At 40.1% G+C, this 17428-nt stretch overlaps 1 protein-coding gene across 3 annotated transcripts in view; it reads left to right on the forward strand.

Moving 5' to 3' along the window:
• Positions 1 to 17428, forward strand: part of EXOC4 (exocyst complex component 4) — a 730059-nt gene that overhangs the window by 31873 nt on the left and 680758 nt on the right. For all 3 annotated transcript variants that reach the window (XM_059171891.1, XM_059171893.1, XM_059171892.1), the window contains exon 3: positions 5995 to 6189. In XM_059171891.1, coding sequence (XP_059027874.1) covers positions 5995 to 6189 — 195 coding nt within the window. The remainder of the gene's footprint in view (positions 1 to 5994; positions 6190 to 17428) is intronic.

Genomic DNA, 17428 nt, shown 5'->3' on the forward strand with positions numbered 1-17428 from the left:
CTCTCTTATATCTGTCTCTGTTTCTATCTCACAAATGCGACCATGTTGTTACTCGGAGGCCCTGGGCAGTTTTCCTCTCTTTTATCTTCCCCAGAACAGGTTGCAGATAGTTCTGTTTCTCTGCTTTCTGTATCATCTCACATACCCATTCACAATAACCTCTTGGTTATCTTCTCTTTTTCTAATAGGTTCTAATTAGAGTGACCGGAGGATCTTGTATATTGAAACTGAAATTCTTGCTGGGGCCACACAGGTGATTAGGAACAACCATGAAGTTACTAGAAGTTGAAGGAAGCAGAGGAAACTTGTGTTTGAAGAATGATTTCTATACTTGGGTTTCAATGTGTTGATTTGAATAGCTTGACTATGGATTTATTGCAGGGACACACAGTAGCAAAAGTTTTCAATCTTAATGATCCTGATAAATTCAGTAGAGTGGAATTAAAATGCTGTAACCACACTGAGAAATAAAAGTTTAGATGTAACTTGGTACTGTTCTCACATTTTAGATGTTGTTACTCGTTGATAGCTGCAGTGCGGTTTCTTTCTTTCCTGCATAAAAAGCATTTATCAAACTGTAATTTACCTGCAATAAAATACAGTATTTTAGAGTACAGTTCAGTGAGTTCTGGCAAATTTATATATCCTCGAATGTATTCCCATCCACTCCAGAGAGTTCCCTCCTGCTTCCTTGGAGTTAAAATTCTGTGTTCCCTCTTTATCCCCTAACCCCTCCACATCCTGTACCAAACAACTCCTGATTTAAATCCCTTCACTATATGGGGCGCCTGGGTGGCTCAGTCGTTAAGTGTCTGCCTTTGGCTTGGGTCATGATCCCAGGTTCCAGGGATCGAGGCTTGCATCATGCTCTCTGCTTGGTGAGAAGCCTGCTTGTCCCTCTCCCCCTCCCCCTGCTTGTGTTCCCTCTCTCGCTGTGTCTTTCTCTGTCAGATAAATAAATAAAATCTTAAAAAAAAAATGAAATAAATCCCATCACTATAGATTATTTTTTATTTTTGCGTGTTCTAGAACTTCAGTATGTACTTTTTTGCACCTGGCTTCATTTGTTCATCAAAATGTTTGAAATTCTTCTTATTTCTTCTCTTTTATTGCCGAGTAGTATTCCCTCCTGTCGCCCAAGTTTTAAAATAACATTTCTTCATAACTAGGACTTTCTAATCAAAAAGTTGAAGCCTCAGGGCAATCTAATATTAAAAGTTCTTGTAGCTTCTTACATCTGCGACTTTGGCTAATAACTTAGTTTAGGGAATAATTTTGGTGATGTACAGTATCCACATAGCCTGATGCCAACTCCCCCACCCCCAAACACAGACACAAGTTCTACCTTCCTTTTAGTTTCCCTCCATGTAGTAGGCAAAGAGGGGAAGTGAGCTGACTGCATTGTATGTATCTTAGTGTAAAATGCCTTAATGGTCTTTTTTCCAGTGAGAAAGGAGTTTGCTCAACTTTACTGACAGTAAGTTTATTCCTCCCTCTCTTGCTCAAGAGCCTAGTTGGGTGTTGCATGACATGCAATTTATTTTTACCAATTTCCATAGTAATGATTAAAAAAAAAATCTGAGAATTATAGAACCAAGTCGAGAAGAGTAGAATATTAGAAATCAAACTTTAACAGATTTTTAATTAAGATTTAAGACACAATGGACTTAATAGCTGGAAATCCTAGCCCAGACACCAAGAACTCCAAAGAGGATCTGGGAATGACAGCCTTGAGAAATAGGTTTCGGTAGTCCTTAATAATTGGCATTAAGAGATACACAGTTGTAGGGTATTGATTAGGGTTCAAGGGTAGAGCATGGGAAATATAGTCAACAATATTATAACAACTTTGTATGGTGACAGAGGATGACTGCACTTAATCATGGTGAGCATTTTATAATGTATATGATTGTCCTATCACTGTGTCGTCCACCGGAAACCAATACTACATGTCAACTATACTTCAGTTAAAAATTTAAGAAGTCAAACCCACAAGTGATGACAAAAACGGTACTTCCCCATCTCATGCTTCCCCAGTCCCAACTGCAAAACCTCAAAGGTACTGACTATTATTACTCTTAGGGAAATGCTTACAGTAATCTCGACTTTTCTATTTTAAAGATTTTATTTATTTATTTGACAGAGAGATCCCAAGTAGGCAGAGAAACAGGCAGGGGAAGGGGGAGCCGGCTCCCTGCTGAGCAGAGAGCCCCATGTGGGGCTGGATCCTGGGGTCCTGAGATCATGACCTGAGCTGGATGCAGAGGCTTAACTCACTGAGCAACCCAGGTGCCCTGATTTTTCTCTTTTAGACATGGTGTAAGAGCTTCTAGCTATGGAAGATGGGGATTTAGGTCTGCCTCCCACTCTTTTCCCTACCCTACTTCATCTTCTTCCCTCAACCTCTCTCTCTCTCTGGTTGTATCCTAGGTTTTGGTTAAATAGATGGTGCTAATTTTCTTTTCTTTCTTTTTTTTTTTTTTAAAGATTATTTATTTATTTATTTGACAGAGAGAGATGACAAGCAGGCAGAGAGGCAGGCAGAGAGAGGGGAGGAAGCAGGCTTCCCACTGAGCAGAGAGCCCGATGAGGGGCTCGATCCCAGGACCCTGGGATCATGACCTGAGCCGAAGGCAGCGGCTTAACCCACTGAGCCACCCAGGTGCCCCGGTGCTAATTTTCTTAAAACCACATAAATATTTACCTCTAAGCCATCCAGCGTACTGTTTGTGCTTCTACAATTTCGTTGTTGCTGCTTTCCTTGTAATTATTGATTGTTCCTGTTGTCTTTCTTCTGCGTTGGTTTTCCCCTTCCCTGGATCCCCTGTTTGCCATCTTCTGTTTTTCTCTTGTGTTGATGGAGTGTGTTTTTTGCTAGCTTGCTGAGATATCGTGCATATAAGGTTTATTTATTTATTTATTTATTTTTTGGAGAGCTTGTATGTCTGAAAATCTCTTAATTCTTTCCTCACACTTGATTGATAGTTTTTCTGGGAAATAATTCTCTCTCAGGATTTTGAAGCTATATTATTCCTTTGTCTTGTAGCTTTTAGTGTTACTGTTGAGAACAGTCTGATGCATTCTGATTCACGGTTCTTTGTATGGATTTCCTTCCTCTCCCCTCCCCCCTTGAAAGCTTTTATGATTGTCTCTTTATCCCTGTGTTCTCACATGTCAGGATAATGTGCCCTGGCTTGGGTCTTTTCTCACTCCATTTTCTTGAGCACTTGGTGTGCTTTTTCAATCTCAAAACACGTGTCTTCTGGGACACTTTTTTTTATTATCATTTTATTGGTATTTTTCTCCACTCCATTTGTCTCATTGTTCCTCCCCTGGACCTCCTATTTGGCAAGTAGTAGACTTCTTGGATCAATCCCCTCAATTTCTTTTATCTTCTCTCTGTTGTTTTTGTTTTATTCTCTGGAGATTTCCTCAAGGGTAGCTTCTAGCCTTTATATTGGATTTTTTTCCCATCATATTTTCATTTCCAAGAGTTGTTTTGATTCTCAGTTGTTGTCTTTTTTTAATAACGTCCTATTCTTGTTTCATTGATGAAATGCCTTCCCCTGTTTTTCCTAAGGGATCTTAATTATAGTTTTAAAAAATTTTTGTTTCCTGTATAGATGTTTGTCCCATACCACGACCGCCCCCCCCCCCCCAGCACCTTTTCCTTTTTGTTTGTTTTGGTGCCTGACTTTGCATATTCCAGGCTTTCCTTGGCTAACTACCTGAATGGAAGAGGGAGGAGGTGCAAAGCTGATTGTGGGCCTTGTCTAGTGGTGAGTGGGCGGAGACCCAGCGGTTTCCTGGGTGAAACCACCGATGTCACTAACTCGAGGTCTTTTTGCCTGGTCACCTTTCCCAGGGAGAGCCCCACGTTTCCTGTGTTGGGGCTGAAAGTCCAGCTGAGTGTGTTCAGAGCCCCCTGGCCAGAGGCCAAGGGGGCTGAGGATGTTACTGTTCCATAGGCCCACTTTGATCTCGTTTTTGGGTTTGCTGTTCACTGCCTCACACCCTTCCCTTAGCCCGGATCCTTTCTGATTTTCAGGTCATAAACCTTCTATTTGGCCACCGTTTGGCGGGGAGGGCATTTCCTGTTTGTGTGGTTGGTTTGCTGAGGCTCCAGGGCTCCAAATACGCCTTATGGAAGGTGTGAGCCCTGTATTCCCGCCTTCGGTGCTCTTGGTGCTTCTTGTCCACGGTAGCAAACTGCACTCCACGCTAAGCCTTCCACGTTACTCTCCTCTGCTGAATGACTCACGTTCCAGCCTTCTTGCCAGCCTCAAAGGTTTTGTTACCATCTCTTATATGCCATTCCCGCCTCTCTGTTCTCCTTTTTAGGTGCTTTATGCTTAGAAGATTTTTCTTTTTTAATCACTTTGGAAGTGCAGAAGATGGTAATTAGAACTGTCTTCAGTAGATTTTCAAAGGGATCCATGACTCCCCCCAAAGCGAAGAATCATTCCACTGTGCTTATCAAGAGAGATTGCAAAATCTCTTTATTTATAAAGTGTTCTTTTTTACATTGGAGAGTTTCTTAAAGGTGGGATTTGGTATTGCCCTGCAGTTATCGGTGGAATAGAGTGAATGCTTTCTCAGGAAGCATTCTGGTCTCAGCATTCTGTCTTTCTGTTTCCCATGTGTGTTGGAAAAATGTTGAAATTTAGTTTCATAATGACCAGAAGCACAATATTTCTGAGTACGTGCACCGCCACACCAAATCTCGCAGAAGACAGATTTTCAATAGTCAGAAACATGGTAGACTTTCTAGGGTGGAGGAAATGTCCTGTGTTCGATTGTTTGGATTGTACCGGTGTCTTGCATTAGCTAAAACTAATCAAATAGTGTACCTGACATGTATTCATAAATCTTACCTAAAACGAAACACAAAATAACTACTCTCTATCTCTCTCTTAAGAAAAAAAAAGGTTGGGTGTTGTGCCTGGGTCACGGTCACTCCGTCGGTTAGGCATCCTACTCTTGATTTTGGCTCACGTCATGATCTCAGGGTAGTAAGACTGAGCCCCGCCTTGGGCTCTGTGCTGGGCATGGAGCCTGCTTAAGATTCTTGCTCTCCCTCTCCCTTGCCACACTCCCCCCTTCTTTCTCTCTCTCTCTCAGAAAAACAAAAACAACAAACACTGTAAACAAATACTGAATTCTAATTTAAATAAAAATATATGTGAGGAATGTCAAAAGTATAGGAGAGTAGCTCTGTGAACTGTGGAAGGCCACGATTCTTTTTATTTCTTGTCATAAAAATCTAAAAGTATTAATTAGAATATGAACATATGCTCCTCATGTACCTTGTGACTACCCCTCCCCCACTCCTCCTCCTCCAGTTTTGTTGAGCTGTGCCGTACTGGTCACCAAACGGCAGATGGATGAGAATGCTTGCGATTGTCTTATTTAATATCTAAAAATCTTTGGTATGTGCTAGTTCCTCTTGTTTTGAGATTATCTCTAGATGTGTCTACTCTTTTCTGGAAAACGGGCTTATTTTCATGTCAGTCGAGATGAATACGCAGTTCCTTGGCTATAAACTTCCTCTGACTTAGGGATGTAGGATGATCCGAGTGACCTATCAGCTGAATAAGAAGCATGCAGAGAAAATGGGTGAGGAATAATAGCATGGACTCTATCAGGCATTCTCTTTTAGATATTTTAACCTTAGTGGGTGGATATTTTAACATATTTTCAGAGATCTCTTAGTCCTACGTCCCTTTTTCTAGATTCACTCAGAGGTAGGTTAGGAATTGTTTTCTCATTTCACAGGAGAGCAAAATACACCCAAAGTTGGAGGCCACCCATCCAGGTGAGTCAGTGTCAGAACCAGGATGAGAATTTTGCAAGCCGACCAGCCATGGGGATCAGTGGGAGGGGGGATTAGGAACAGTTCCCTTCTAGTGACACTAACGAAGACAACTGACCAGGTTATAGGTTTTGGATGGCAAGACTTTGGGCTGACTTGACGTTCACGCTGTTTTCTTGTAGGTGAAAGAGAATCTGCTTTCGTGCAAGATGCTGTTGCACTGCAAGAGGGACGAGCTTCGGAAACTGTGGATCGAAGGAATTGAACATAAGCATGTCCTGAACCTGCTGGATGAAATTGAGAATATCAAGCAAGTGCCTCAGAAGCTGGAACAGTGCATGGCGAGCAAGCACTACCTCAGTGCCACCGACATGCTGGTGAGAGCACAGTCGCACTGACGGTCATTCCCGCTAAGCTAGGAGAGCCCTCGCTCTCGTACCCCAAGCGCTGGCTTTCATGTCGCCCGTAACAAACTGCCCTCTTGGGACTCATGAGCTCTTGCAGTTGAAGCCCGACTGGTTCTCTTCCTAATTCTACTGTTCGAAATAGTAGACAATTATTACCGTATTGTCTGCCTTTGGAACCAGGGCAAGTCGTATAAGGGTAAAAAAAAAAATCCAGTACCTTGATCATATTGGCATGGTAATGAGAAGTGATTGAGTTTCAGAGGAAGGTGGTTAATGAATCCCATTGTATTTTATATATTTATTTACTGATTTTTTTTTTTTTTTTTTTTTTTAAAGGAGGCTCCATGCCCATTGTGGAGCTTGAATCACAACCCTGAGATCAAGAGTTGTGTGCTTTACTGATTGAGCCATTCAGGTTCCCCTAATGAATCCCATTTTAAAGAATGAAATCTGTATGAGAGACAGCTTTAGGAGATTGACAAACTTGATGTTCCAAGTTCTTTGAAGAAATTGTTATGTGAGGGCTTTTTCTTTCCCCCTTTAAATTGATAAGAAAATAATACATTGATGAGAAGAAGAATAATTCTGGAGCAATAATTCTGGAAGGGACTTTGTTAAGCAAGAGTACTCCACAGCCTGGCCTTTAGCTAAACTTTGAGTCCATTCTGTTACTATTTTTTTTTTTAAAGATTTTATATATTTTTTTATTTGACAGAGATCACAAGTAGGTAGGGAGGCAGGCGGAGGGGGAGGGGGAAACAGGCTCCCTGCTGAGCAGCGAGCCCAATGTGGGGCTTGATCCCAGGACCCCGGGATCATGACCTGAGCCAAAGGCAGCGGCTTAACCCACTGAGCCACCCAGGCGCCCCTCCATGCCCAATTTTTATTTTAAGAAATTTTTTTTTCTATCCCAGTATCGCATAGAGAATCTCCTCTGTCTTCTTTAATCCATTTGGAATCTGTTTCCATATATGGTATGAACTAGGGATCTAATTTTATCTTCTGTATAAATAGCCACGTGGCTCGGACCATTTGCTGAATTTGTTTCCTCCTGACTTCTAATGCCATCTTGGTCCCATATCAACTTTTCATGTATGCATGGGTCTGTCCCTGAGCTCCTTGTTTTGTTCAGTTGGTCCTGTTTATTTCAGCACCGAAACCATGCTGTTTTAATTACTATTATTTTATGATCTATCTTGATGATAGCAGGTGGAGACATTCCCTCACCTCGCTTTTCAGAATTATCTGTGCTATTCTTGGCCTGTTACTCTTCCACATGAATTTTAGTATCAACTTGTCATATTCCTCAAAAAGTGTCATGAGATGGATTCAATATAAGAATTTCATCTTTGTAATACTGAGTCTTTTCAGTGAATAGGTCTCATTTATGGATTTCTTCATTTATGTTCTATATAATAATAATGCTTAGTAATATATGGCTTAGAGGTATTAAATATATCATTTTTTGCTATTGCATTTTTTAGAACAGTGGCTTTTCATTAATAACAACTTCCAGTTATTTGTTGCTGATGTAGAATGTGATAGACGTTGTTTAATTGATCGTATTTCCCTGAACCTAATCCCAATCCTGTCTGCCTGGAAAATGATGATTTATTCTTTAAGGCTTGGCTCAAATTTCATTAGCTCTCTGAATGTCCCAGGTGATTAGATGCTTTTCTCTTAAAAAAAAAAAAAAAAAAAAGATGTATTGTTTTTATTGTGGTAAGAATATTTAGCCTGAGTAGATGCTTTTTTTATTTGTTTGTTTGTTTCCATAAGCTGTGTATACTTCTTGTAATACAGTTGCTTTTGTTTGTATGGTAGGTCATTGAGGTCAAGGGCTTTATCTTACTTATTTTTGTCTGCCCAGTTCTTAGCATAGTGTGCCTCATCTAGTCAGGGTTCCCAGATCATTGGCCAAATGGGTAACTATGGGAAAGACTTTAATATCATTAAACAGAGAATAGGGGGTTTCCTCTCTAGGGGTATGGTTCTGATTTTTCTCTGGTTTCAGTGTTTGTTTTAACGGCAAGTTTCTTTAGTTTCTAACCTTTCCTTTTTGCAATATTAAAATGAACAACAAACAATGATTATACTAACCGCTAAAATATATTGAGTTTTCCTTACATTCTGGTACTGTTTTAAGTCTGTTACATTTCTTGTTACCATATTTAATTCTTGCAATAACCCTACAAGAGAGAGACTTCTGATATGATCCCTATTTTCCAGACGAGATAGTTGCTTTTCATGGTCCTAATGTACAATGACGATTCAACGTGTGTGTAAAAGGTTGGAAATTTCCTTCAATTTGACTTTTTGTGTATGAGTGAGTAGTATAGTCTGTAATTGCTCTTTCATTAGACTTCCTGTGGGGAAAAAAAATCACATTTCCTTTCCCCACCGTTACGTGGTATTAGAAGTAAAATCTACTTCAGGCACCTCCAGGGTCCACATGAAAAAAATCTTTGCTTAAAGACATCAGAGGAAAGTGAATACAAAAAGTCGAGTCTTTCAAAACTCTCCGATTTCCTTGGATTTGTTTATCAAAAGATTTTGCATTTCCGTTGGAAGGCAGGTGCAGATGGCCAGTAATTTAATCCCTACTCAGGTTCATAAATCCAGGGTAAATAAATCAGTGGCGACCCGTGGCTCCTGTCAGCTCCTGCAATTCCTGCCTCACCCTCACCCTGGTCTGATAGCTGTAGACTTGGCTCCTAGATGGGATATTTATTTCTTCTTTTGATATGATAACCTGAGTATTGCATAAAATAATTAAATTGTCATGACAGGGAATGCCTGCAAATAGGCATGGCCTTTTGTTTCCTTCTTCAAGGTAAACAGCTGCTGTTAGCTTATGAAAAGCTAAAAGTGGTCCAACAAGAAGCCTGTATCCGTCACATTGAAATCAGAGACTTGATTAATATTGTAGCCTGTAGCTTTGTGATATGTACGGTTTAAATTAGACCTTTGCAGTCATTGTGCTGGGTTGATGCAAGCACATTAATGACATAATTTCTGGTTGCTGCATCACATTTCTGCAGTCTGTCCTTTGTATTCCACTCACATTAATTGAAGTAATTTTGCCAGTGAAGCGTGTTTCAAACCTCTGCATTTAAATTGAAATTTTAATTCCCTTATTGTCTTGAAAAGACGGCTGAAGATGCCTTGTTACAGGTTTCATTATCACTCAAAACACTCCAGCTGCTGGTTCTAATGTACAATGACTGATTAATTCTGGGAAGAATTATTAATATAAGAATAACAACTTCTTCCCAGTGGCACGAGCTAACCAGGAAGTTATTTTATGATAGTTAATATTTTTATGAACTTTTTTAAAAGGAAAATTTATGTGGAAGTCTGCATCAGACTCAAACTGCACAGATGAGCTTTGAAAACCACATACACCAGTTTGGATTGATCAAGCCATAGAAGTCCATTCCTAATTGCATTCAATCAGTGGAAACTAAGTCAGTGCGAGTGGTTTTGAAGCACTTCAGCTGATAGTCACAGGGCCTGTCGCTGAATGTTTTCATTTCCGAGTCTTCCTGAGATGGTAGAGATTTTGAATGTCTCTTAAGCATTTATTTACATTTTTTTAAAAAAGTCATAGCTGTATAGTGAGATAAGGATTATTATAATAATAACTAATATTTATGTAACTGCCTTCTTCCCAGAGAATCCCAGAGAGGCCTTGAGAGAATGGTGTGGTATATCACTTTTGCTGTTGAAAATGTGGCCACAACCAGTACAGAGGGAGTAAGGCAGTAAGGCAACTTAGTTGCATAGTTTTCTAAGCTCCTGTAATAAAAGTATATTTGTCATATTTTCAGCTAACGAGATCCTTTGCGTTTGTTGGATAAACAATCAAAGTTGTGAATGACAGCATGGGTCTTAGTGTGGGTCAGACAGACTTTTACTAGCTGGATGACTTGGGGCTAATATTCAATTTGACTTGGCTGAAAGTTGGAGTTGTGAATTACATGTATTCCCGAGGGTAGTGGAAGGGATTAAATGAGATACTAAGCTATTTATGTAAAGTCCATACTGTATATACAGTAAATGGTTAGAAATGTTGTTTATAATGAATTGATTAATTGATATTGTAAGAAGGATATGGTGATTGCTCCCTTGTTACAATTTCAAAAACTGGTGGGAGGTAGACTTCTTTTGAGCTGATGGAGTTGAATTAGGCTCACTAGGTTAAGCATTATTGATTCCTTCTTCCCTCAAATGGACACTTCTCTGAATGAAAGACTACCCTACACTGTATACAGAGGAGTTCCTGCTGGCACAGAGAAGATTTTCCTCCAAAAACAAATCTAGTCTGACTTAACACATGCACAGAAGGGTGATGAGGACCCTGAAGTTCTTTGCCATCTATATAGGAGTTGACATGGACAAATTTCAGATTGTCTGTATCACCTTTTTGGCCCACTTTGAGTATATGTTCACAGTTCATAGTATCTGCTATCTAATCATAAGCAACGCAGTTCAATCAACGATCTAGGAGCAGTTTGTTGTAAAATCTATTCTTAGGTAACTAAATGTGGTTTTCTGCTAGTATTGTAATTGGGTATAAGCCAGTTCAGTATTGGAGGGTGCTTATCAATAGTGTTGATTTTAGTGTTACAAAATAGTTGCTGTTAAGCTGTTCTTTCTGTCAGTGCTGAGGTGGCAGCACCGGTGGAGCAGTGAGATTGTTCCTTCTGCTGCCCTTAAAACTGTGTCATTAGCAAATAGACGAATTCTTTTCTCAGACTCTGGGCGGGGAAGGGGTGATCATGCATCCACTATCAAATGATTAATGTACAAGTAAGAGAAAGGGGGCCAAAGTGCACATCCCTTTCATCTGGTTTGAGAGTTTCTAAGATCTCACAGGACTGTTCTTTCTCATTATGATGTGGGAATGGTATTGAGGTGAAAGCTCTATAAATATCAAGAGCTGGAACATTCCAGTGAACTTATTGGACCTAACCTGAAAGTGGTAAGTGACTGCAAAAATGTTTCAATATTCCATATAGATTTCTCTACACGTGATAAAAAATATATCCATGGTCAATAAGGAAATAGATACCATTAAGCCTGTCTGTTCCTAGTGTAGAATATTGACTTGAAAGACCAATGCTGATACTCTAGACTAATAACATGGAAGAATTGGGCACCTTTTTTTTTTTTTTTTGTAAGATTTTATTTATTTGAGAGAGAGAGATGGAAGGGGGGAGGGTCCGAGGGAGAAGCAGACTCCCTGCTCAGCAGGGAGCCCGATGTGGGACTTGATCCTGGACTCCAGGATCATGACCTGATCTGAAGGCAGTCGCTTAACCAGCTGAGCCACTCCGGCGCCCCAGGCACATGTTTTGATAGACTTACAAAGAATGGGATGATGCCGTTGTTGATCACTTGTGTTGTTGGTATACATACCTGAATGTGGCCTTAACCTTGAAGGAGCTTAGATGCTAGTAAGGAGAGACACATGAACAAGTAGTGTCTCGTGTCATGATGAGCACGACAAGAAATGGGGGCCAGGAATATTGGGGGTGGGGTGGGATAATATGGCTGGCAGTTGTAGCTGCTTTGAGCTGTATTTGAGATGACCCCTTCATTCCCTCAAACACCTATAAAAGGTTTAGGAATAGCAGAAAACAAAGTTATTAAGCAAGAAACCTTAATGTTTGTCTAAAATTAAATGAGTAACCTTAGTGTGGCAGCTTCCCTTTTCTCCTGGAGAGTAAAAGTACAGGGCTTGTAAACTATTTTTGTTGGTGCTCAATGCCCTTTTATTTATATTTGGTTTTTGAAGGCTAGGGTTTCTTTTCTTTCTTTCTTTCTTTTTTTCTTTTTCTTTTTTTTTTAAGATTTTATGTATTTATTTGACAGACAGAGACCACAAGTAGGCAGAGAGGCAGAAAGAGAGGAAGGGAAGCAGGCTCCCTGCTGAGCAGAGAGACCAATGCCGATGCCAGTCTCAATCCCAGGACCCTGAGATCATGACCTGAGCCGAAGGCAGAGGCTTAATCCACTGAGCCACCCAGGTGCCCCTGCCTGTTTTAGGCACATAGAAATTCTGTTAGATTGTACTAACCTCATAAGGTTCACCAGTTTTCAGTTGGCTTGCTTGGCTGTAGGGCAGTGATTCCCAAAGTCTGTGCATTAGGGACTCCTTCAAGAATTCTGAAGCCCTGGGGCACCTGGGTGGCTCAGTGGTTTAAGCCTCTGCCTTCAACTCAGGTCATGATCTCAGGGTCCTGGGATAGAGCCCCACATCGGGCTCTCTGCTCAGCGGGGAGCCTGCTTCCCCCTCTCTCTCTGCCTGCCTCTCTGCCTACTTGTGATCTCTCTCTGTCTATCAAATAAATAAATAAAAATATTAAAAAAAAAAAAGAATTCTGAAGCCCTAAAGCCACACCCTGCACTGATGACATTGACGTCTCGGGCGGTCGGATACTAAGTTCAGTAATTTAACACTTTTCAGGTGATTCCATTGTACAGATAAATTTGAGGCTGTAGATTTAGGGTATCTATGCTATGCAGCAGAGTAAAACTGATTGTCCTTGACTTCATTTAACACCAGCTCTAAGGAATTAGAAGCGACGTATTTGCATACGACAGACATCAGACTGTGATTGATACTCACATTTATATAGAAATGTTGTAGTTTCAAGTTGCTTTGTTGCCATCCTCTGTTGCGGATTTTGGATAGAGCTGACGGAGTATTTGGCTCTTATCTGGTATTATAGCCTGATGATTTGGTCAGTAGGAGCGTTGGTGAATGGTTAAATCAGGTGTGCTCCAGGTTTGGGTTGACTTGAACTCTTTAGGGCTCTTCTTGGTGTTCTAGTTCCTGCATTTCTTACTGTGGTTTCTTATCTGACCTCGCTGGGATTTCATGGGTTGAAATTGGAGCACAAAATTGACTTATTGACAAGTGGTGGCTAGGTACATTGTGGTATAGTGCAAAGAAAATGGATTTAGAAGCCAGATGTTGTTAATTCTAGCCCTGATCAACATCTCACCAGTTCCGTGAGCTTAGACAAATCACTTTCTCTCTATTTTGTAGTATTCTCTTCTGTAGAGTCAATATATACATACCCTTACTAGATTATAGAATGGCTGTGAGAATAAAAATGCAATTTTGTAAGAGTATAGTGCTTTGTAAAACATAAAGTAATATACACTTTTAAAAAAGTATAAGTAGCATCATTACCCTCACGCAGTGGCAGGTAAGAGAAAAAGCAGTCATCTGGGACGTGTTTATACTAAGTAGCCTTTCTCTCCTGGAGCTACCATCTGCTGATACATACATGTTGTTTTAATCAGATGTGTGCACACACATTTATACACTTTAGTCTGTAGGAGTAATAAACTCAGGCAAGAATAATACAAGAGTCCTTTGCTGACCTCCTCTGTCACTATTCCGCATTTCAAACTCATATATGGACTTACTTGGACAGGTTTCTGATTGGCCAGATGTGGGACCCTATAATTCTGTGGCCAGATGGGAACCCTATAAATGTATAAATTGCTGCAGGTGACGACACGTGTTGTTGATGGGAGCACTCCGTCAACTTGACAATGATCTGAGAAGGCGGATTGGTAACTTTTGCTTGGCTTGACAAGATAGGAGGAGCTTGTTGGAGTCCGTTTTCTTTTCGATTCACCCCAGTACTGATGACTTCTTGTTCCTAGCTCTGAAAATGCAAAAAATAATATTCCTTTCATGTTCCTTTGTGGGATTTTAATAGTTGATGCTAGTAAAGAGCTGTGTAAGTGCAGAGCATTTCTTTTTTTTTTTATTCATTAATTTTTTTTTAAATTTCTTTTCAGTATAACAGAATTCATTGTTTATGCACCACATCCAGTGCTCCATGCAATACGTGCCCTCCATAATATCCACCACCTGGCTCTCCCAACCTCCCACTCCCCACCCCTTCAAGACCCTCAGATTGTTTTTCAGAGTCCATAGTCTCTCATGGTTCATCTCCCCTTCCAATTTCCCTCAACTCCCTTCTCTCTATCTCCCTGTGTCCTCCATGTTATTTGTTATGCTCCACAAATAAGTGAAACCATATGATAATTGACTCTCTCTGCTTGATTTATTTAACTCAGCATAATCTCTTCCAGTCCCATCCATGTTGCTACAAAAGTTGGGTATTTATCCTTTCTGATGGAGGCATAACGTTGAAGGGCATCTTGGTTCTTTGCACAGTTTGGCGAACATGGCCATTGCTGCTATAAACATTGGGGTACAGATGGCCCTTCTTTTCACTACATCTGTATCTTTGGGGTAAATACCCAGTAGTGCAATTGCAGGATCATAGGGAAACTCTATTTTTGATTTCTTAAGGAATCTCCACACTGTTCTCCAAAGTGGCTGCACCAACTTGCATTCCCACCAACAGTGTAAGAGGGTTCCCCTCTCTCCATATCCTCTCCAACACACGTTGTTTCCAGTCTTGCTAATTTTGGCCATTCTAACTGGTGTAAGGTGGTATCTCAATGTGGTTTTAATTTGAATCTCCCTGATAGGTAGTGATGATGAACATTTGTTCATGTGTCTGATAGCCATTTGTATGTCTTCATTGGAGAAGTGTCTGTTTATGTCCTCTGCCCATTTTTTGACATGATTATCTGTTTTGTGTGTGTTGAGTTTGAGAAGTTCTTTGTAGATCCTGGATATCAACCTTTTGTCTGTACTGTCATTTCCAAATATCTTCTCCCATTCTGTGGGTTGCCTCTTTGTTTTGTTGACTGTTTCCTTTGCTGTGCAGAAGCTTTTGATCTTGATGAAGTCCCAAAAGTTCATTTTCGCTTTTGTTTCCTTTGTCTTTGGAGACATATCTTAAAAGAAGTTGCTGTGGCTGATATTCAAGAGGTTACTGCCTATGTTCTCCTCTAGGATTCTGATGGATTCCTGTCTCATGTTGAGGTCTTTTATCCATTTCAAGTTTATCTTTGTGTATGGTGTAAGAGAATGGTTGAGTTTTCATTCTTCTACACATAGCTGTCCAATTTTCCCAGCACCATTTATTAAAGAGACTTTTTTCCACTGCATATTTTTTCCAGTGCAGAGCATTTCTAATGGATTTGGGGGTCTTGGAGAGTGGGGGAAATTGTCCTGATTTAAGTGTGAGTCTGCAGTGACTCTCAGAGACCTGCTTTGCCAACTCTGTAACTGTTTCTTGTCCCAGAATAACAAATATAATATAGGAAGTTAGTGACTTTGGAACATTTATCAAATGAGGATATCTTATCTAGTGGTCTTTTCTCTTGTATTTTGGAATAGAAACCTAGGATTTAATGCTGTCTTTATGGAGCACTGATGGGCATTGAGAATTGGAGGAACCATAGGGACCCTAAGATCAGTGAAGGGTTTTTGTTTGTGTGATCTTTTCCATAAGCAATTAAAATTCTTAACTGTCTCTTAAAGTGTGAGGTATTGTTTAATTTCATCAGAAAGTATTTGTGAACTGATCCATTATAAGTCCATTTAGAACAAATAAGGCTCTTAATTTGCCATTATGTATTAGAAGCTCTAAATAAGTATGTTATTTTGGACTTGGAATTCTACTTCTAGAATGTTAAGGAAAGAGTTAAGAATTTTAATTATATGATAATTATCCTTGTATACAATTTTTATCACAGGAAGATATGTGAAAATAAGAGAATAGCAATTACCTAGTATGGGGAAATAGTTTAAGTCATTTGTGGAATATTCATTTTATGTGTATGAATGCTAAAAATATTTGGCTAATGGTCACATGCTTTCAATATATGGCCACATGGGAAAAGCACATTTAAAAAACAATACTTTTTAAAAACTTTGTGTGGAAAAACACTTGGAAAGAATAAAATTAAAATACATGTTATCTGATTAGTGAGAATGTGGACCGTCTTTTTCCTTTGTGATTTTTGTGGTTTTCAAGTTGTCTTTTATTATGTATTTTTATAATCTGGAAGAAAAACAAAGGTTAAGAAACATTTCTGGGCCTCTTTTTTTTTTTTTTTTTTTTTTTTAAACCTGTGAAATTAGGGTGGGACCCTAAAGCTGTCCTGACAGCCTTTGAAGGTTACTTACGATAGAAAATACAGCCTTTCATTTCTCAGATAACTGTCCTTCTGTGAGGCTTGGACTGATGGAATAATTTAGAAGAGCTGCCACCCCTACGTTACAAGAGGAAAAAGAAAAAGCAAAGATTTTCGCTGAAGTTATGGGAATTATTTGTGGTGGAACACCCTGATGTTCAGGAAAAAAAAAACAACCCAAAACCAAAAAGAGGGGGGAAGGCCCAAAGAAGACTTAAATAGGGGCGCCTGGGTGGCTCAGTGGGTTAAAGCCTCTGCCTTCGGCTCAGGTCATGATCCCAGGGTCCCAGGATCAAGCCCCACATCGGGCTCTCTGCTGGGCGGGGAGCCTGCTTCCTCCTCTCTCTCTCTCTCTCTGCCTGCCTCTCTGCCTACTTGTGATTTCTGTCTGTCAAGTGAATAAATAAAATCTTAAAAAAAAAAAAAAAGAAGAAGAAGACTTAAATAGCTTAGTCAAATGATATGCTTTGAGAACAAGCCTGTGTCTTGCAGCAGCGGTGGGTTGAGCTCCGTGGTGAAACCTGCAGTCCCATTTGATCTCTCCTGAGTTTTGTTTTCTGAGATAGATTTGAAGACACTTTAAAGAAGAAATCCACAAGAAAAAGTGCTTTTCTTTGACAGCGCTTTATCTTGCAGGCCCCCTCCGTTCATTCACTTATCAATAACTTCATCTCATTTGCTTTATCCTGTAAATTCCATTAACTCCGTGGCAGTCTATTGCATTAAGCCTTTACTACCTAATACCGCCTCATTTACATTGACACATGCTTGACCTCAGCCCTTCTCCTCTCTTTGCTAATGCACCAACAAGCTGGGATGCCTCTCTGGAGCATTATCATTTGGTTGTTAGCACAACTAATAACAGCCCTTCATTTGAACTGATGAAGGTTTATTAAATAAAAACATGTAATAGCCGTGGCAGTAATGAAAGGAGAATGGAAGGAGACGACCGCATCCTGTTTTTAATGGTGATAGCATGCTGAGTCTGCATTATAGGTATTGGGTTTCCAGAGGGAGCAGGGGCACCTGAATGGGGCTGATCGATACTCTGTTAGCCAACTGACTTTAAGAATGGGCACTTTTGACTGCCGGATTTGATCACTGTGGATTGGCTGCCGGCTGACCT

The sequence above is a fragment of the Mustela lutreola genome, chromosome 4 (assembly GCF_030435805.1).
Source record: "Mustela lutreola isolate mMusLut2 chromosome 4, mMusLut2.pri, whole genome shotgun sequence".
NCBI lineage: Eukaryota > Metazoa > Chordata > Mammalia > Carnivora > Mustelidae > Mustela > Mustela lutreola.